This window comes from Saccopteryx leptura, chromosome 2, assembly GCF_036850995.1.
Source record: "Saccopteryx leptura isolate mSacLep1 chromosome 2, mSacLep1_pri_phased_curated, whole genome shotgun sequence".
Classification (NCBI taxonomy): domain Eukaryota; kingdom Metazoa; phylum Chordata; class Mammalia; order Chiroptera; family Emballonuridae; genus Saccopteryx; species Saccopteryx leptura.
The window spans coordinates 84,764,205-84,786,869 of record NC_089504.1 but is presented as its reverse complement, the minus strand read 5'-3'; the positions used below and the strand labels follow the sequence as shown (position 1 = coordinate 84,786,869).

Genomic DNA, 22,665 nt, shown 5'->3' with positions numbered 1-22,665 from the left:
CATGAAACTAGAAATCAACTACAATAGAAAAACTAAAACCATTCAAATACTTGGAGGCTAAATAGTATGTTATTAAATCACAAATGAGTTAACAATGATATCCATGAAGAAATTAAAAATTTTTCTTGAAACAAATTAAAATGAACATACAACATTCCAAAATCTATAGAACACACACACACACACACACACACACACACACACACACACACAAAACAGTCCTGAAAAGGAAGTTCATAGCATTACAGGCATACCTTAAGAAGCAAGAAAAAGCTCAAATAAACAGTCTAACTCTGCACCTAAAAGAACTGGAAAAAGAACAATAATAAAGCCCAGAGGAAGTAGACAGAAGGAAATAAGAAAGATCAGAGCAGAAATAAATGACATAGAGGCTAAAAAACTATACAAATCAATAAAACCAAGAGCTGTTTTGATGAAAAGGTAAACAAGCTTGAATAACTTTTAAACAGACTCATCAAGAAAAAAAGAAAGAGGACACAAATGAATAAATTTGGAAATGAAAGAGGAGCATTAACAACAGACATCACAGGAATACAAAGGAGTGTGAGAAAATACTATGAAGATTCATATGCAACAAAATTGTACAACCCAGGAGAAATGGATAAATTCCTACAAACATACATTCTTCTAGGATTGAATCTGGAAGAATCAGAAAACCCAAGTAGACTGATTACAACAAATGAAGTTAAAACACATCAAAAACTCCTAGCAAACAATAGTCCTGGACTGGATGATTTCACAAGCAAATTTTACCAAACATTCAAGGAAGAACCAAGAGAGAAGACTTCTAAGCTCACTTTACAAAATAAGCATTATCTTAATTCCACAACCAGGTAAAGACACTACAAAGAAAGAAAACTATACACCAATATTCCTGATGAACATAGATGCTAAAATTATCAACAAGATATTAGCAAACCAGATCTACCAATACATTAAAAAGATTATACATCATCATCAAGTGGGATTTATCCCATGGAGGTAAGCCTGGTACAGTATTCACAGATCAGTAAACATGATTCATTAAATAAACAACATAAAGGCTTAAAATCACATGATCATATCAACAGATGTAGAAAAAGCATTTGATAAAATCCAAGACTCATATATGTTCAAAACTCTGAGCAAAGTGGTAATACAGAAAACATACCTCAACATAATAAAGGCCATATATGACAAAACAACAACCAACATCACACTCAATGGGAAATAATTAAAAGCAATCCCCTTAAGATCAGGAACAATGCAGAGGTGCCCTCTTTCACCACTCTTATTCAACATAGTTCTTGAAGTCTTAGCCACTGCAATCAGACAAAAAGAATAAATAAAAGACATCCAAAATGGAAAAGAAGTAAAACTGGCATTATTTGCTGATGACAAGATACTGTAAATAGAAAACTCTAAGTCTCAGCCAAAAACTCATAGACCTGATAAATAAATTTGGCAAGGTGGGAAGATATAAAATTAATATTTAGAAATCAGCAGCATTTTTAAACACCAAAAATAAACTGTCAGAAAAAGAAATTAAGGAAATAATCCCCTTCACTATTGCAACAAAAAAATAAAAATAAAGTACCTATAAATAAGTTTAACCAAGGAGGTAAAAACTTTTACCTGGAAAATAATAGGACATTGAAAATAAAAATAAAAAAACTGAGGAAGATATAAACAAGTGGAAGCATATACCATATTCATGGGATAGGACAAATTAACATCATTAAAATGTCCATAATACTCAAAGTAATCTGTAGATTCAATGCAATTTCATTTAAAATACCAATGGCATACTTCACAGATGTAGAACAAATACTCCAAAAAATATATAGAACCAAAAAAGAACACGAATAGTCTTACAAATCTTGAAAATGAAAAACAGCATGACCAGGTGATGGTTCAGTGGATAGAACATTGAACTGGGACACAGAGGACCCAGGTTCAAAACCCCAAGGTCTCTGGCTTGAGTGCGGGCTCACCAGCTTGAGCACAGGGTCACTGGCTTGAGCCCAAATGTCACTGGCTTGAAGCCCAAGATTGCTGGTTTGAGCCCAAGGCTGCTGGCTTAAGTAAGGGGTCACTCTTTCTGCTGGAGCCCCCTAGTCAAGGCACATATGAGGAAGCAATCAATGAATAACTAAGGTGCTGCAATGAAGAACTAATGCTTTTCATCATTTTCCCTTTCTGTCTGTCCTTATCTGTCCCTCTCTCTATCTCTATCTCTATCTCTGTCACACACACAAATAAAGAACAAAGTGGAAGACATCAAACCTCCTGATATCAAACTATACTTCAAGGCCATCATAATGAAAACAATGCTAGCCTGGTCCTGGCATAAAAGCAGGCATACAGACAAATGGAACCGAACATAAAACCCAGAAATAAACACATGCCTTTAAGGTCAATTGATATTTGATAAAGGAGGCAAATGTATACAGTGGAGTAAAGACAGTCTCTAATAAATGTTGTTGGAATAACTGGACAGGTACATGCAAAAAAAATAAAACTAGACTTCCAACTTAAACCATTCACAAAAAGAAACACAAAATGGATAAAAACTTAAATGTAAGTCATGAAACTATAAAAATATTGGAAGAAAACAAGCAGTAAACTCTCCAATATTCCTCATAGCAATATTTTTGCCTGTATATCTCCATGGCCAAGTGAAATAAAGGACAAAATAAACAAATGGGGCTATATAACTAAAAAGCTTTTGCACAGCAAAAGACAGCATTAACAGAATAAAATGACAACCCACTCAATAGGAGAATATATTTGCTGATAGATCTGATAAGGGGTTAATAACCAAAATTTATGTAGAACTTCTAAAACTCAACATTAGGAAGGTAAACAATCCAATTTTAAAATGGGAAAAGACTTTCAAAGAGGACATACAAATGGTCAATAGGCATATGAAAAAATGTTCAATGTCAGTAATCATCAGAGCAATGAAATTTAAAACCACAATGAGATAACCACCTCACACCTGTCAGAATGGCTCTCATAAACAAATCAACAAATAGCAAGTGGTGGGAAGGGTGTGGAGAAAAGGAAACCCTCCTGCACTGCTGGTGGAAATGCAAACTTGTGCAGCCAGTCTGGAAAACAGTATGGCATTTCCTCAAAAAATTAAAAATGGAACTGCATTATGACCCAGCTGTCCCACTTCTAGGAATATATCCTAAGAATCCCAAAACACTAATTCAAAAGAAGATATATACCCCCGTGTTTATTGCAGCATTGTTTACAAAAACCAAGATCTGGAAACAGCCCAAATTACTGATGGTGAAAATGTGGATTAAAAAAGCTATGCTACACAGAAGCAAAGAAAAACAGTTTCTGATGCCCCCTGAAGAGACGGTACTAACTTTTGCTGAGGTTCAAGGGATGCAGGAAGCTCTGCTGGTACCACGATAACAAACAACATTGTCATCTGGAATTTAAAAACTGGTCAGCTCCTGAAAAAGATGCACATTGGGGACTCCTACCAAGCGACCGTCTGTCACAGAGCTTACTCCGAAATGGGGCTCCTTTTTGTTGTCCTGAGTCATCCCTGCGCCAAAGAGTGGGAGCTGTCGGGAAGCCCCGTGTTCCAGCTCATCGTGATCAACCCGACGACCGCCCTGAGCATGGGCGTGACGCTCTACTGCCTTCCTCAGGGGCAGGCTGCCAGGCTCCTGGAAGGTGACGTGAAGGGTCACTTTGAGCAGCAGGGCTGTCGTCTGGGACAACTGCCGTGTGGGACTTACTCCTTGGTCACCGCACTGCGGTCCTCCCGCCCGTCTCTGACCAGCACCGGTCTTTTGTTAAATGGTCAGGGACAGATTCTCATCTGCTGGCTGGACAAAAAGATGGAAACATATTTGTATATTTAATCAGTTAAGGTAAGGGGAAAACTGTGCTGGATATCTTGAGCCACCTAGGACTTTAAATTGTAACTACAAGGAAAGTGTTTGAATGATATTCAAAGTAATTACTTGTATTCTTTCTGACAGACGTTTTATTCTGATGGCGGTGGCTCTGCTGGTCTTTTTTTTTTTTTTTTCTTTCATTTTTCTGAAGCTGGAAACAGGGAGAGACAGTCAGACAGACTCCCGCATGCGCCCGACCGGGATCCACCCGGCACGCCCACGAGGGGCGGACGCTCTGCCCACCAGGGGGCGATGCTCTGCCCATCCTGGGCGTCGCCATGTTGCGACCAGAGCCACTCTAGCACCTGAGGCAGAGGCCACAGAGCCATCCCCAGCGCCCGGGGCATCTTTGCTCCAATGGAGCCTTGGCTGCGGGAGGGGAAGAGAGAGACAGAGAGGAAAGCACGGCGGAGGGGTGGAGAAGCAAATGGGCGCTTCTCCTGTGTGCCCTGGCCGGGAATCGAACCCAGGTCCTCCGCACGCTAGGCCGACGCTCTACCGCTGAGCCAACCGACCAGGGCCTTTTTTTTTTTTTTTTTTTAATAATTTTATTTTTTTAATGGGGTGACATCAATAAATCAGGATACATATATTCAAAGATAACAAGTCCAGGTTATCTTGTCTTTCAATTATGTTGCATACCCATCACCCACAGTCAGATTGTCCTCTGTCATCTTCTATCTAGTTTTCTTTGTGCCCCTCCCCCTCCCCATTTCCCACTCCCTTTCCCCCCCTCCCCCCATAACCACCACACTCTTATCAATGTCTCTTAGTCTCACTTTTATGTCCTGGTCTTAATGCTCATTTATTCTTTGGGGGAAAGGACTCATTTGCCCATTTGCTTTGAAAAGTGTACGTAAAGCTTCAGATGTTAATAAGTTATTTTTTTGGTTTTTTGTTTGTTTTGTTTTTTTGCACATTCTCTCTCCCCTGAGCACAGCCACACATTTCTTCCACCTTTCTTTCTCCCTAAGTTCTCGGGGGCCCCATGAGATTTGCAGCCAAGGGAGCTGTGGGCAACAGCAGCTCGTCCTGTGCTCACTCCCTGAACCTGTCTCCCAGGCCTTGGCTTTTCAGTTAGCCAGAGTAGTCCTGCCTCCGCTTTTTCCTGTCACTGCTTCTTGTTTCCCTGCCCAGCTTTGATAAACATACTCTTCAAAATAAATAAATAAAATATTTTGATACAGTTTTAAAAAAAAAAGCTATGCTACATATACACAATAGAATATTACATGGTTGTGAAAAAGAAGGAAATCTTACCTTTCTTGACAGCATGAATAGACCTGGAAATTATTGTGCTAAGTGAAATAAGCCAAGAAGAGAAAGACAAATATCGAATGATCTCACTTATACATGCAATCTAATGAACACAATGGGCTGAGGAACAAAACAGAAACATAGGCAGGGCCACAAGGATCAGAAGCACAGTTGTTAGAGGGAAGAGAAATAGGGGATGGAATCAAGGAAGGTGAGGGATTAGCCAAATTACATATACATAAAACAGATAAAATAGCAAGGCAGTATGTCCCAGAGAGAAAGAGGAGGAGGAGGTCGGGGAAGGAAGGGCAAAAGAGGTGAAATAGGGGGCACATTGCAAGGTATTAAGGGTGTTATATTGACTGCAACCATATTAAAACAATAAATTATAATATTTTGTTTAAAAAAGTTAATAGGCTTTCCAGGAATTCATCAGGAATGTCTGTCTAACTCAGACCAATGGAACAGAATAGAAAGTCCAGAAATAAAACCACATATATATAGTCAAATAATTTTTGATAAAGGGGCCAAGAACATACAATGGAGAAAAGAAAGACTCTTCAATAAATGGTGCTGGGAAAACTGGAAAGCCACATGCAAAAGAATGAAACTGGACTACAGTTTGTCCCCCTGTACTAAAATTAACTCAAAATGGATCAAAGGTCTAAACATAAGACCTGAAACAATAAAGTACATAGAAGAAGACATAGGTACTAAACTCATGGACCTGGGTTTTAAAGAGCATTTTATGAATTTGACTCCAATGGCAAGAGAAGTGAAGGCAAAAATTAATGAATGGGACTATATCAGACTAAGAAGTTTTTGCTCAGCAAGAGAAACTGATAACAAAATAAACAGAAAGCCAACTAAATGGGAAATGATATTTTCAAACAGCAGCTCAGATAAGGGCCTAATATCCAAAATATACAAAGAACTCATAAAACTCAACAACAAACAAACAAACAATCCAATAAAAAATGGGAAGAGGACATGAACAGACACTTCTCCCAGGAGGAAGTACAAATGGCCAACAGATATATGAAAAGATGTTCATCTTCTTTAGTTATTAGAGAAATGCAAATCAAAACTGCAATGAGATACCACCTCACACCTGTTAGATTAGCTATTATTAGCAAGACAGGTAATAGCAAATGTTGGAGAGGCTGTGGAGAAAAAGGAACCCTCATACACTGTTGGTGGGAATGTAAAGTAGTACAACCATTATGGAAGAAAGTATGGTGGTTCCTCAAAAAACTGCAAATAGAACTACCTTATGACCCAGCAATCCCTCTACTGGGTATATACCCCAAAAACTCAGAAACATTGATACGTAAAGACACATGCAGCCCCATGTTCATTGCAGCATTGTTCACAGTGGCCAGGACATGGAAACAACCAAAAAGCCCATCAATAGACGACTGGATAAAGAAGATGTGGCACATATACACTATGGAATACTACTCAGCCATAAGAAATGATGACATCGGATCATTTACAGCAAAATGGTGGGATCTTGATAACATTATACAAAGTGAAATAAGTAAATCAGAAAAAACCAGGAACTGCATTATTCCATACGTAGGTGGGACATAAAAGTGAAACTAAGAGACATTGATAAGAGTGTGGTGGTTACGGGGGGAGGGGGGAAAGGGAGAGGGAAAGGGGGAGGGGGAGGGGCACAAAGAAAACTAGATAGAAGGTGACAGAGGACAATCTGACTTTGGGTGATGGGTATGCAACATAATTGAAAGACAAGATAACCTGGACTTGTTGATCCTTGAATATATGTAACCTGATTTATTGATGTCGCCCATTAAAAAAATAAAATTATAATTAAAAAAAAAAAAGAAAAAAAAAAAAAAGAAATGTCTGTCTAGAGCCTTTTAAAAATATGTATGCCTTTAAAAAATAAATGCTGTAACCCAGAATAAGGCCAAAGAATATAATCAGCAACATTTTCAAAGATAGTCATTAAAATATTTATAATATTATTTAGTGGTAAAAAAAATGAGGTAATCTACATGAAAATTAATGAAAAGTAGTTTATTGTATATGACACATTACATATTCATTAAAATCATGTTTTAAAAGAATATTTCATGCAGGACAAAAATGCTCATGCTATATTTATTGAAAAATTAAAATATTACATTTTCATTAAGTATGATGCCACATACCAGGTGACACTTCAGGTTATTTTTTTTGTAATTTTTATTTATATTTAAAATTTTTCTACAATAAATGTTTATTAATTTTTAAAATGATATGAAATGACCCAGAAACACAGGAAAAGGGCTCACCCATATTAGTAGTCAAGGATTTCACCACAATTCAAACTATTGAAAACACTAAGGTTGGCTAGGCCTAGGTGCAACAAGCAGTCAAACATTACTAGCAGAAATGGAAAAACATTTTGGCTACTGCTTGGCATTTCCATACAGGTTAAATATATCATATCTAGTGACTCAGTAATTCACATATAAATCAAAAGACATATGCGAGAACATGTATAGCAATGGTATTTGTAATTGCTGAAAAGTAGAAACAAGCCAAATGCCCATCAACTATAAAATAAATAAAATGGTACATTCACATAATGAAACACACTACCGCCTGAAAAATGAACTACACCCACATAGAATTACGACAATGAATCTTGCAAATATAATTTAGCAAAAGAAGCCAAGCACAAAGGAATACATTATATATAATTTCATTTACACAAAGCTAAAGAAAAACAAAAGCAAGCAAACCCAATCTGAGGTGACAGAAATCACAACAGTAGTTACTTCTGGGGGGGGGTGGAGAGTTTCATGACCGTGAGGGGGCATGGGTGGGGCTACTAGGGTGCTAGCAGTGTCCTACTTCTCGAGTAGGGAGGTGGCTTCACAAGTGAGTTTATTTTGAAAGTATTAATTCAACTAAACACATTATTTATGCACTTTTTTGTGTGTTTTACACTTCAATTAAAAGGTTTTCTCAGCCCTGGTCATTTGGCTCAGTGATAGAGCACTGGCCTGGCGTGTGGAAGTTCGGTGTTTGATTGCCGGCCAGGACACACAGGAGAGGCACGCATATGGTTCTCTGCCCTTCTCCCTCTCCTTTCTCTTTGTTTCTCTCTTCCCCTCCTGCAGCCAAGGCTCCATTGGAGCAAAGCTGGCCTGGGCACTGAGGATGACTTCATGGCCTCCGCCTCAGGAAATAGAATGGCTCCAGTTACAATGGAGCAATGCCCCAGAGGAGAAGAGCATCGCCCCCTAGTGGGCTTTTCAGGTGGATCCCAGTTGGGCCCACACGGGAATCTGTCTCTCTGCCTCCCTACTTCTCACTTCAGAAAAATAAAGGAAAAAAAAAGTTTTCTCTGTTTCCTTTTTAGGTGGTCAGATGCTGTCTTTCTTTGGAAAAATAAGAACAAGCTATTAATATACTCAATTCTTATCAAATACTAAGCATTTATCAAAATAATCTAGTATTTTAAAAAATTAAATCTGTGCAATTGTTCTTTTAAAATATAGATTAACCAGTTTTAAAGATGAATAAAGTAAGAGATTGATTTGCCCAAAATGTAAAGGTCAGTAAGTTTCAGGACTAAGGAAAGAGCACCAAGTCCTATGATTCCATGCCCAGTACTATCTCTGTCATTACACATCTGCTTTGAAGTATGAAGTATAGAGTTTTGCTGCACATATTTAATCCTCCAAGAAATTGTGTTTGATAGGTTAGCTATGCCAGTCTCCATTGCACTGCTAAGAAATTATGTAAACTGGGAGACAACTGTTGGTGAAGGTGCCACTCCCTGAAAAGTCACAGGTGTCTACCCTCCCTATAAGCCACTTTTGAGGGCACTCATTTGCAAAGTTTTCTGGGCTTTTGAATAACATAAGCCTGTGGCCTGGCTTTTGCTATGGTCTAGTTGTTAAAGGAACGGGTTTTGAAGTTAATCAGCGCTGACTTAGTACTGAGCTCTGTTGGTACTGAACTTCTCTGAGGGTTTGTTCCCATCTATAGAACATGGATAAGATTCACACCTGCCTTCCAGAGCTGAACCAAGTAATAATCTGAGTTCCTGATACCAAGTCAAGTGACAAGCAAAGAATGTTCTTGGTACTGTTCTGGTTTTTGTTGTTGTTCTAATGTCAGGTGAGTATTTGGCTCAAAAGCATGAAGGTCAATGGCCTGTGAGGTGGGCCTAGCCTGAGGAGCCGAGCAATGGAGGCACTGTCTCCTGCACAGTGACAGGCTGATCCAACTACACACTCTGTGTGAATGCAACACATGGTGAGAGTTGGAACCCAGTGAGGTAGAAGTTGAAAATCCTTATTAAGGAGGAAGAATCCACACAGTGGGAGGAACTAAGTAAGCAAAGGCTCTGAAAGACAGAAATGAGCAAAGAAAACTTTGTTGGCCCCACTGAGCAAAGAAACTTAGAGATGATTAAGATAACCGGCATGACAGGACACAAAAGTAATGAGCACTGGATATCATTTCTGAGAACAAGTTTTCAGACTCACCATAATCAGAGCCACTGTGTGGAGACTGCAGCTTTCTGAAAGAATGAAGCCCAGGTTCCCTGTAAAGTCTCCTCTGTAGCTGCCACTAGTCATCTCAACCCTCTGCCCGCTACATGATTGAGTACATCTCTGAACCCAAAAGCTTTTCAACACCTGAAAGACAATTAGGAAAGTGTCTGCAGCCCTGGTCAGTGCTTCAGTGGATAGAGCATCAGCCCATGTATGCTTGGGTTCAAGACGTATACATACGTGTTGGGTTCAATTTCTGGTCAGGACACATAGGAGGAGAGATCATTTGTTTCTCCCTCTCTCTCTCTCCCCCTCCTCTCTTTCTTCCCCTCTTGCAGCCAGTGGTTCCATTGGTTCTATCCTGGCCACTGACACTGAGGATAGCTCCATTGGAGTGAATCAGCCTCAGGCACTACATATAGCTCATTACTAGAGCAGCAGCCCAAGATGGGTTGCCAGATGAATCCTGGTTGGGGTGCATGCAGGAGTCAGCCTCACTATCTCCCCTCCTCTCACTTAAAAAAAAGTGCCTGTCTTAAAGTCAAGTAAACCAGAATTAGATTAAGCAGAAGATAAAGACCCAAGACTATACAAAGAAAGTCACTTTTAGTGTTATTTGTTATCTTCTTAACTTGTCAATCAGAGACTGATCAGCAAAAATTTATTCCTATATCCAAATAATAATTTGAAGGATTGTTTTAGCTTTCCATACAAACTAAACTTCTAGAATTGACTCATGTAGCCATACCAACTGAGGCATTGCTAGTCAGTATCCAAATGGAGAACACAACCACAGGTGGAAAAGAAATAGTCTTCAAAGTCTACCCAAAGGTAAACCAATCTGAAAAGTGACAGTAAGTATTCTATACACTAAATGATCTAGACTTAGGCCAAGGATTTTCTGTAAAGTACAATAAAACTATTATATTAATTATTTATGCTTTGTTTATAAAAGAAAAGCTCATGAAAGAATAGAGATAAACTGTTTTAAATCTACTGAAAAAAAACACTAGAAAAATCTAAAAGCCATTGCTACCAGATATATAGTGCTTGACTCTAAGCAGCTAAAGTTCTGAATGTTATATAGATATTTCCTCAGGCTATATTTAAAGTTATACCTAAACTATGTGAGTTCCTTGAGCTTTCATCTTTCACCAAGAAGGTGATGAAAATGTTGCTGGTCATCCAGAAAGAGCTGAACCACAAGGTTAACTGAATAACTGGAGGTTAATGTATTATGTCCTTATTTTCAAAGTGAAGCTTACAAATTCTCTTCTAGATGTTTTCTTAGAAGCATTTTACCACTACAGACACCTTCTGAGGGTTGAATGAAAAAAATCACATCTGTTACATTTGGAAAAAAATAGCCATCATTTGTGAACAAGGATTATGTTCACTTTGCTATGTTTAGAATAATAACGGCAGTGTCTATAGCACGTAAACAGTGGACGGGTTTTGTTATGCTGGACTTAGATTAACCTTTACAAGCTATGCAGAATTAGATTATAAAAATAAATTAAGAATGGCATCTCCTTAGACTTCCTTTGTATTTGCTTTTTCTTAAGCCTTTATGTGACTGTCAAATATTAGCTCAGGATTCCATTTTTATTTGTAGCATTTTATCTTTTTCTTCTTTTCTGAAAAGATAAGCACCAGTCTTCAGAGAAAGTTTGTGATAATTGGATACAGAAAACAACTTTTTCCTGAATGGATAGAGTTTCAAATATGAGCACAGATACTAGATAACAAAAGGGGTAAAAAAGAATTCAAGTTGTTCAATGATAAGGATTTTTCCATCTGCTGGTTCAATACTAACTTGGTTTACATTCACTTAGGGCCAATACAATTAAAACTCTATTTGAAGTAAATGTGTCAGAAAAATAAAACTAGAAACCTGAGAAATCCTTCTACAATAGCATCCTTCTACATCCATCCCTCAATAGCAAAACTATTTTTTTTCCTTTTTATTGGGGTGACACTGATTAACAAATTATACAGGTTTCAGGTGTATAATTCTAAATATGAGCACAAGATAAAACAAAGATATCAAATACATTTTGAAAACTTCTAAATTTACATATATTTAAGTAATTCTAATAAAGACCGTGTGAAATTGAAATATAAGTGAGCATTTGCTAGAATTTTGAGTTTTGGTGAAATAAAATATATCTAAATAATATCTTGGAATAATCATCACAAAGGATAAAGTGGAAAACAACTGGTGAGTGAACAATTTGGCAGAAGTTGACAAGGATACAAGTTTGAATGACTAATCCACTGAAACCAAAGAACAGTGATAAGGAGAAATAGCATGGCAATCACTAGCAACAGCAACTTAGAAGATGATAGAAGTCTTGCACACAAAAATAGGGGTAAAGAAGAAAGAAGGACCCAGAAACAACTAGAATTCATGAGAACAAGCCTCAAGTAAGAATCATGTGTATGGTTCCAGATGGGTCCTAGACTTTTTGGGGGGATAACTTTGTAAATTACATAAATGTCTAACAACTATACTGTACACAAAACTACTATGAAATAATATTAAATGTCAGCTGTAATTGAAATATAAAAATAAAGTCAGGAAAAAAGAAGTCATAAACAACATGAGTTCTAGGATCCCTCCTAGTCTGATAAAAAGAGGTCCTACTCAAAATTTAATATGCATAATATTAAGGAGTGATTTTCCAGGGTAACCTTTGCTTTTATCCTGAAAACACTATTAAAATGGGCATCTCTTGGCCCTGGTCAGTTGGCTCAGCGGTAGAGCATTGGCCCAGCACATGGAAGTCTCGGGTTTAATTCCCAGTCAGGGCACACAGGAGAATCTCCCATCTGCTTCTCCATCCTTCCCCCTCTCCTTCCGCTCTATCTCTCTCTTCCCTCCCACAGCCAAGGCTCCATTGAGCAAAGTTGACCCGAGGGCTGAGAATGGCTCCATGGCCTCTGTCTCAGGAACTAGAATGGCTCTGGCCGCAACAGATAGGAAGAGCACCGCCCCTTGGTGGGCATGCCGGGTGGATCCTGGTCCCGCGCATGCGAGAGTCTGTGTGACTGCTTCCCCACATCTAACTTCGGAAAAATACATACACACACACAAAAAAGATATTTCTTGGTGCATAAAGCTTCTGAAGTGAGAGGGCCATGGCTTATTCCAATGCACTTAGCACATGATAGATGTTCTATAAGCATTTGATAACCTTAACATAATTGAACCAAAAAGTCTACCTTCAAAATTTAACATTGCTCTGTTATTGTGTATTCCCTTCAACCAGAGTAAGCTTATTTTTGACAAGATTTGTTTTTTTATTCTTTTTCCTTAACCACTTACAATAATGTCAAAGCTAAATTAACTCGTTAATAAATCATGACAAATGTAATGGATAAAAAGAGAATACTTCTTCCAAGTCTAAAGCATGATTAGATGTGCTTTCTTCTTTGCTCCTTTCCCAGCAGAACAGTGATCTCTGAAGAAAGGAGCACAAAAGCAAACAAACAAACTGAGAGGGACATGCAGCCTAGAGGCTGGCAAGGTGACACACAGAAGACCAGGAAGAAAATATTAGAATTTCTACTTCTATTTCTTTTTCATCTAATCCTTTAAGACATTAAAATTCTATGCATGATTTATAATATATAATGTATTAACCCATTAATAAATGCATATAATTTATAAATAAATAAGCATATTTGATGTGTGAAGAACTGAGGCCACAAACAAAAATGTTTGGAGACACAACTAGAATACTGAATGCTTACCACCAAACAAGAATTAGAGAAATATTTACAGAATTTAATATATATTTGATAATATATTTATATTTTTTTACACTTACTTCAGTAACTCTCCAAATATTAAACTAATTGTATGTTATATAATCTGGTTTGAAGTGCTACTTAGACATAAAGAACTTAATCAATAAATGATGTGGGCCAAATACACATTGGTTGAATGAACATTCTGTCAGCATTGGAAAACATGGCAAATTTAACTATCAATAACTTGGTATTTTCCAAATGTTTTCTCTGAGTTCTTGAGGAGCTCTATGGAAAAAGAACGAGTACCTTCAGATTCACAGCATAGATGAGTGTGCTAAAAGCTCTGGAAAATCCTGTAAGGTAGAAACCTCTTTGACTTTGTTATTACAGCATTTCCCATTATTTGACCACAACACTTCTCCCCTATCCATAATATCCATCAACTACCAACAATAGCGTTTCTTAGAATGTACATGGTGAAATCCCATTTTAATGGGCTTCAACCTGAAAACTGAAAGCTTGACTGAATATGGCAAGGGGTTGGGAAACTTTTTGGCTGAGAGAGCCATGAATGCTGCATATTTGAAAATGTAATTCCGTGAGAGCCATAAAATGACCCGTGTACGTTACACATTATTCCAAAAAAAATTTGGTATTGTCCAGGAAGACAGCTGTGATTGGCTACAGCCACCTGCAACCATGATCATGAGCGGTAGGAAATGAGTGGATTTCCTATGTAATGTAATACATGAGAATGTTTTATATTTTTAATGTTATTTTTTTTTTATTAAAGATCTGTCTGCGAACCAGATGCAACCATCAAAACAGCCACATCTGGCTTGCAAGCCATATGTTTTCGACCCCTGGAATATGGTGTCATTATTATTGATTGTATATGAAACTAAAGGAAAAGTCAAACCATTGTACATGCAAGTCTGTACTATTCAATGTCTGTGTGTGTGTGAGTGAGTGTGTGTGTGTGTGTGTGTGTGACAGAGAACGTGACAGACAGACAGAAAGGGAGAGAGATGAGAAGCATCGACTCTTCCTTGCAGCACCTTAGCTATTCATTGATTACTTTCTCATATGTGCCTTGACTGGGGGCTACAGCAGACCGAGAGACCCCTTGCACAAGCCAGCGATCTTGGGTTCAAGCTGATGAGCTGTGCTCAAACCAGATGAGCCTATGCTCAAGCCAGCAACCTCAGGGTTTTGAACTTGGATTCTCTGCATCCCAGTTCAACACTTCATCCACTGTGCCACTGCCTGGTCAGTAATGATTTAAATTGTGAATATAGCAAGGATGTTCATTAAACTTCCTGTTGGCAGCTATAAGGATTAACTTCACAAGCATGTTTTTTAGGTGAATATGTTTTTATCTCAGATATTTAGATAATTTAAACATACAAAATCCTGCAGGAGAGCATTAATAGTTTTTAAAAAGGGAAGAAGTAGATGAACGATCCTATTTAACTGAAGTGTTTACTATGTATCAGGTTACATGCTATAAACTTTATTTTTAATAGTCTCATTTCTGAACAATTGTATTGGCTAGATATCGTTGTTTAATTTCACCGGTTAGAAAGCTGCAAGTAAAAACAGCATACACTGTAATGTGTAATGGAGTCCAAGTTTACCAGTTAAGATACTTTTTAGAATGTTCCAAGATTATTCTGAACAACTTTGCCTTGCTTTTTTCCAACACATTTTTTAAGAGAGAGATGGGGAGGCAGAGACAGACTCTCACTTGTACCCAAACTGTATCCACCCTACCAGAAAATGTTCTGCCCTACTGGGCCACTCTGTTGCTCAGCAACTGAGCTATTTTAGCACCTGAAACTTCCACCATGGAGCCATCCTCAGCACCCAGGGCCAACTTTGCTTGAACCATTCGAGCCATGGCTGCAGGAAGGGAAGACTGAGAAAGAGAGAGAGATGGGGGGGAGGTGTGGAGAAGCAGATGTTCACTTTTTCTGTGCCATGACCAAGAATGGAACCAAGGACTTCCACATGCCGGGCTAATATGCTACCACTAAGCCAACTGGTCAGAGCCCCAAAACATCTTATAGAGACATGATTTGAACTCAGATCTTCCAAACCAATCTTCTTTCCACTACACTTTGTTGATTGAGATAAGAATGAAGTTTAAACAACATAAAGGGAGATTATTTTATAATGTATACATATATCAAATAATCAGGCTATATACTTAATCATCATTTTATCTGTCAATTATACTTCACTAAAGCTAAAGAATAAAAGAATGGAGTTTAAAGACTACTATAGAAATTATACATCAACTACTAGAAAGGACAGGACTGCTTTAAAAATATTTTTAAGCACATGAATAGAAAAAGGAAAAGGATGATCAAAACAAAAAAGTGTACCTTCCACCAATGAAGAGCTGCCTTTTAAAAATCCAAACATAATACTAAACATACCCTAATAGCAGTATAGCATAATGGCTGAAAACAATCCTTTATACAATGTCATTGAGAATCCTTTTAAAAATTATTCTACCTTTTTATTTTACCAAAAAAAAAAAAAAAAAAAAGGAAGATGTCAAGAAACTGGAAAAGACCCAGAAAAACAGCAACTAAAATGGCTTAAAGTGTTATAATATAGAAGTCATGGAAGGAAAGTAAATGAGATAGGGTTGTGTAGCCTAAAGTAGAAAGTCCAAGACATAACTTTAAAATTGCCTTCAAGTGAATTAAAAGCTGTTAAAAGAAGATTTTCATCTCCAAGAGGACACAACAAGAGGGATAAAATTTAATCACAAACTGTGAGATTTATCATGTACAATTATGCCCTGGTGCTAAAAACTATGAAGTATCACAATAAGTTACAAGAGGGCAGCTCCCTGACCCTTACATACAAGAAATAGTCATCTGCAATGCCTTATTTGATGATCACTTTTTTTGAAGGCAGAAACAATGATCACCTTTTATCATAGAAGTCTTATTTTCCCTTGTTGCAATTTTCCTGATGTAAATATTTGTTTGACAGAAATCATTGGTCATGCAACCTTCCCCATCAACTACAGTGTAAAGTTCAAATGCCTTCTGACATCACAAAAATGTTTGCCCATTTCTACCAACCCTTTCAGCATAACTTGCCACTCTCTCAACACATCCTGTGCTTCTGTCTTAATAGTGCAAAAACCACAAGGTGCACTCCAAAACCACAATGTCTAACACAGCTCCTCACCCTTACACATGTCATTTCCTCTGAAGAGGACATACTTCCTTCCTCCCGCCTTGCCAAGTCCTCTACCTATCTTATAAACCATTCTCATTCTGAAAAATAAAACTCCGAAGGCTTTTTTCTGCTGTTTTACCAGGTGATAAAATCCCTCTTCTCTGCATTCATTCCCAACAGACAAATTAATTTCTTCTTTCTGTGACTTCAAACTATATTTCACCCACCTTCATTAGGGCACATATCACATTATTCTTAAAAGATACTACATATATAGTTGCCTGGGACCCTGAGTAGACTGTGAATTCTCTGGTGGCAACAGTTGAGAGAGGAAGAACTGGGAACAAGATGTTGCTTAGACCAATTCTTTTTGCTGCTTGGCTATCTAGCACATAGTAGGTTCCAAAATTTTTTTATTAAATCAGTAAAGCCATTAATTTCCTGTTATGTGCAAAGAAATATTCAATATTTAAATTGTTGCTATGGAAACCATAGCTAGGGACTTTTGTTGGTCTTTAAATTCAATCGATTTAGACTTGTTTTCCAAGTTTCTTCTGAAAGCATTTTTACCTTCAAAAGATGGAATCAATAATGTATGATTAAACACTCTGGAGCAAACATGTGTGTCTGATCTACTCTATCAAAACCACCAAAATATCCAGGACTCCAGGGGTAAAAATAGTGAAGAGCATATCTATATAAAAGGGTAGTTAGAAAGTATAAATTTTCTCATCAAATCAGTTCCAGAAAAAGCTTCTGGGAGGCACAAAGGCATCAGATCCCCCTTCAGCTTTATTTGTGTATGAATAAGGACAGCAGGGTTTTCCATGAGGAGAAATAGTGCACAAGAATAATTTATTATTAATACAGACACGAAGCAATATCAGACATCTTAAATACAATTGGTCTCTTGTTACCATTTTTCAGTTCTTTACTCTTTGAGGTAAAGTCAGTTTATTTCTCTACATTTGCAACATTTGTTAAAGCATTTACATTTTGAATAGGTTAAATAAATATGTGAAGTGCAAAGATGCATATTTTAAATGTAGTGTTTACCTTCATAAGACAATATACTTTCAAAATATTTCCTCTTAATTTAAACATTTTTGCTTCTTTTGAATTAATTTTAAATTAAATTACTCTTAATTGAACACTTCAAAAAACCAAGAAGGAATTACATATTTATGTATTTTAATATATTTGACTTCTTTTGACTCAATGTAAATTCTTTTCAAAAACTAAAAAGATTTAAAAAGTAATAGCTTAAGGTAACCAAACTGTTCTGTGCAGCTAAACTGACTTCAGTTTCTAGTAAATCAAGAAAACTAGAATTCAGTTCCCTAATATTATTCTCTCAAATCTTGACCCTTCCCCTTTTACCCCTCTGCTCCTTAGCATTTAGACTTGCTCAAATTCCTCCCGTGTTTAAAAGCAAAATGAGTAACAGAATGGTCATATTCCGGTTTTTTCCCTAGTGCTCTCTGCCCTTTACAGATAAACTTCTGGATCCCTATACTTCTTTTTCTCAATCTTTTCCTCTGGGAAACTTCTTAACATTGCTAAAGGCTCTCCATGATCTGACACCTGGTTATCTCTCTCCCTCCTCCCACCTCGTATGACCACCAGCTTCCCCGGCTTCTGTCCCACCGGCTTTCATGTCCACCAATTTGCCATACATTTTCTTGCCACCTCAAATTTTAACATTCTGTTCTATCTTCCTAGAATACTTTCCTTCACTCATCCTTTTTCCTCCTCTTTTTAGATAAAATGTGAACTAAAACCCTCATTTAGTTGTTCTATTACATTTAGCTATATTTTGATCTTTGTGTCTTAATATTCGAAGATCGTGTCAAATTTTGAAGTTAATTTACATTCTAGTTATAAATGTGTGCAAACTGATATTGAAACATTAGAGATTAGTCACAGTGTTTGCCTTCTACCCCCACCTCTTAACCTCATTATAGATGGCCCTAAGGGGTAGGTATAATCCTTAAAAGGTAGCATTCTATAAGGGAGGCAGTTTGGCTGTCTGCATCCATTCTGAGCTAAGAGTTGTGAATCTACCTTAGCTGTTTGAATCAGAACTATATTGTGAAGTAGTAATAGACAAGATTTTTTTCTTGCACTCTTTTTTCTTATTTTATTATGGTAAAAACTCTTCACATGGGATTGACACTGTTAACAAAAATTTTAAGTGTACTATACATTATTGTTCCTTATAGGTACAGTGTTGTACAGCAGATCCCTAGAGCTTAGTCATCTTGCTTCACTGGAACTTTATATATGTTGATTAGTAACATCTCACTTCCCCCATCTCCCAGCTGTTGGTGAATAACACTCCATTATTTGATTCTATGAATTTTACTATTTAAAATACTTCATATAAGTGAAATCATAAGTATATGTCTTTCTGTGATGTCTTATTTTGCTTAGCATTGTCTTCAAAGTTTATCTATGTTTCACATATTACAGAATATCCTCCTTTTTTAAGGCTAAATAATATTCCATGGTGTATACATAGCACATTTCTTTTATCCATTCATCTGCCAGATATTTCTTGGTACATGTTAGCTATTGTGAACAGCTAGTGCTGCAATGATCATGGAAATGTGAATACCTCTTTGAGACCGTGATTTGAGTTCTTTCGGATAAATTCCCGGAAGTGTCATTGCTGGGTAACATGGCAGTTCCATTTTTAATTTTTTGAGAAAGCTCTATACAGTTTTTCAAGTGGTTGCACCAATTTACATTCCCACTAACATGCTCATCAGCACTTGTCTTCTGGTTTTTCAATAATTATCTTGACAGATATGAGGTGATATCTCATTTTTGTTTTTATTTACACTTTCCTAATAATGAGTGACATTGAGGATTTTCATATACCTATTGATAATTTATACATTTTTATTGAATTTATTAGGGTGACATTGGTTAATAAAATCATTAAATTTCAGGTGCACAATTTCACAGTATATCAACTGTATATTGCAATGTGTGTTCACCACCTCAGGTCAAGTCTGGCACCATCACCATCTATTATTCCCCTCTATCCTCCTCCACCCCCGCACCCTCTTCCCCTCCTGCAATTCCCACACTGTTGTTTATGTCCATAAGAATTCTTTCTTTGCTTAATTCCTTCACTTTTTTCACCCTGTCCCCCAACACCCATCCCCTCTGACAGCTGTCAGCCTGTTCTCCATTTCTATGACTTTTTCTATTTTGATGGTTATTTAATTTTATTAGACTCTACCTATAAGTGAAATCATATGGTACTTATTTTTCTCTGACTGATTTCACTTAGCATAATAATCTCTGGTATCATCCATAGTGTCATAAAAGGTAAGATTTCCTCCTTTTTCATGGCTGAGTAGTATTCCATTATGTATATGTACCACAGCTTTTTAATCTACTCATCTACCAAGGGGCACTTGGGCTGCATCTACATCTTGGATATGGTATACAGTGCTGTACTGAACATAGGGATGCATATATTCTTTGAATTTGTGTTTCTAGTTTCTTTGAATATATTCCCAGAAGTGAGATTGCTGGGTTATAAGCAGTTTCATTTTTAATTTTTTTAAGTAACTCAATAATGCTTTCCACAATGACTGCACTAATCTATATTCCCACCAACAGTGCAAAAGGGCTTTATTTTCTCCACATCATTGCCAATACTTGTTATTTGTTGATGTATTGACGACAGCCATTCTGATAGGTGTGAGATGATATCTTAATGTGGTTTTAATTTGCATTTCTTTGATAATGAGTGACATTGAGCATCTTTTCTTGTGTCTATTGGCCATCTCTATATCCTCTTTTAAGAAGTATCTGTTCAGATCTTTGCCCATTTCTTAATTGAATTTTGGGGGGCTTTTTTGGCATTGAGTTTTATAAGATCCTTATAAATTTTAGATATTAATCCCTTATCAGATTATCAACAAATATTATATATTCTCCCACTCAGTGGGTTGTCTCTTCATTTTGTTGATTGTTTCCTTTGCTGTGCAAAAACTTTTTAGTTTGATGAGTTTTCTTTGTTTATTTTGTTTTCTTTCCTTGTAGGAGGTGATATTTAGAAAAAAAGTGTTGCAATGAGACATGTCTAAGATTTTACTGCCTATATTTTCTTTTAGGATTTTTATGGTTTTGGGTCTAACATTTAAGCATCTAATCCATTTTGAATTTATTCTTGTGTATGGTTTTAGAAGGTGGTTTGGTATCACTTTATTGCAAGTGTCTCCAATTTTCCCAATACTGTTTCTTGAATAGACTATCCTTACCCCATTGTATGTTCTTGACTCTTTTGTCAAATATTAACTGACCATAAAAGCATGGATTTATTTCTGGGCTCTCTGTTCTGTTTCATTGATCTTTATGTCTGCTTTATGCCAATACCATGCTGTTTTGATTACTATGGCCTTGTAGTATAGTTAGATATCAGGTAGTGTGATTCCTCCAACTTTGTTTTTCTTTCTCGTGGTCACTGCTGCTATTCTGAATCTTTTGTGGTTCCATGTAAATTTTGGAGGAATGTTTATTTCAATCATATATTTTTTATATTAGCCTTTTATCTAATATATGCTTTTTTGCAAACATTTTTCCCATTCCGTAGGTTGTCTCTTTACTATGTTGTTTCCTTTGTTGTGCAGACATTTATTTTTTAGTTTGCTGTATTGATACTTGTTTATTTTTGGTTTGGTTTTGATTTTTACCTGTGTTTTTGGTGTCAATGTCAAGAAATCAATGTCAATAAACATTTCTCATTTTCTTCTAAGAGTTTTACAGTTTCAGGTCTTATCTGCCTTCACTTTCCCTTTAGTGGTGATTCTCTCCTAATCAACCACAAGACTGAAGTCCCCACTCTCCAAACAAGGAATGTCATAAAGGAACATAAAAGAACAGAGAAAAAAGATGGCTAATTCTAGATTTTTATACCTTCAAATGTCAGATAGGAAATTCATGGATGAATACTATAGACCCAGTTCTTAGAGGCAATTTTTTTCTGTTTACCCAGATTAGATAAAAATCTCACAAAAAATGCCCAGATTTTGAGATGGTAGGGAAATGACATTTGGGTAAGAAGTATAAGTAAAGATGAGGGAGTCTTAGAAAAAAGAGCAATATGAAGACATACTGTAGTAGGATTTATGCAGGAGATTCTGCTTTATATCCTGAACCCAAGGTGCGCTCCAAGGCATAAGAGAATTATGAGACCCTCAGAAAGGTTTTGGGATCCAAGAATAGGAGTATTTAAGCCTAGTTTCTCATCTGGTTGCTCTAGAAGTTGGCAAGCATCATAGGAATTGTCCATGACACTCTGATCCTGAAGCAGTGTGGAGAAGGCACATGAGGTGCTCTGGAAGATAGGAAGATTCACTGGACACTGGAAGCAACCAAACATTTTCCCAGGTGAGCCACAGTAGAGTAGATATAGTTCTGAATGCAAATGAACTAGTAGGCTAGGAAGATACTACAGAAGTAGCATGAATTAGGGTGCTATATTAACAACCCTAATAGCTTAAAACAATAGAAATGTATTCTTCCAAGGTTCTGGAAGCTAGAAGTCTAAAACCAAGATGTCACAGGGTTATCCTCTCTCATAAACTCCAGGGGAGAGTATGTCCTATGCCTTTCTTTCAGCTTCCATTGTCATCAGTAATCTTTGGCATTCCTTGGCTTATAGCTACATAACTTCTATCTTTGCCTCCACTGGCACATGGCTTTCTCCTTTCCTATCTTTACATTGTCTACATATAAGAAAATACCAGTCATATTAGGTTAAGGCTCCATTCTACTTCAGTGTGACCTCATCTTAGCTAATTATATCTGCAATGATCCTATTTCTAAATAGTTACCTTCTAAGATACTGGAGGTTAAAACTTTAACATATCTTTTTGAAACACACAATTCAACAGAAATGTCCCAAAATATTTGGCCATGCGGAACTTTAGCCATGTCCAATGGTTAGAAAGAATTACAATGTCTTATCAATACCCACTTAGAAA

General features: G+C 36.9%; 1 protein-coding gene across 1 annotated transcript; it reads left to right on the top strand.

Moving 5' to 3' along the window:
* The first annotated feature begins 3,306 nt into the window (after positions 1-3,306).
* On the top strand, positions 3,307-3,898 carry LOC136391417 (partner and localizer of BRCA2-like). The gene is given in 3 exon segments (XM_066363090.1): positions 3,307-3,415; positions 3,418-3,717; positions 3,720-3,898. Coding segments are annotated over 3 exon segments (588 nt in total).
* The last annotated feature ends 18,767 nt before the right edge of the window (positions 3,899-22,665 follow it).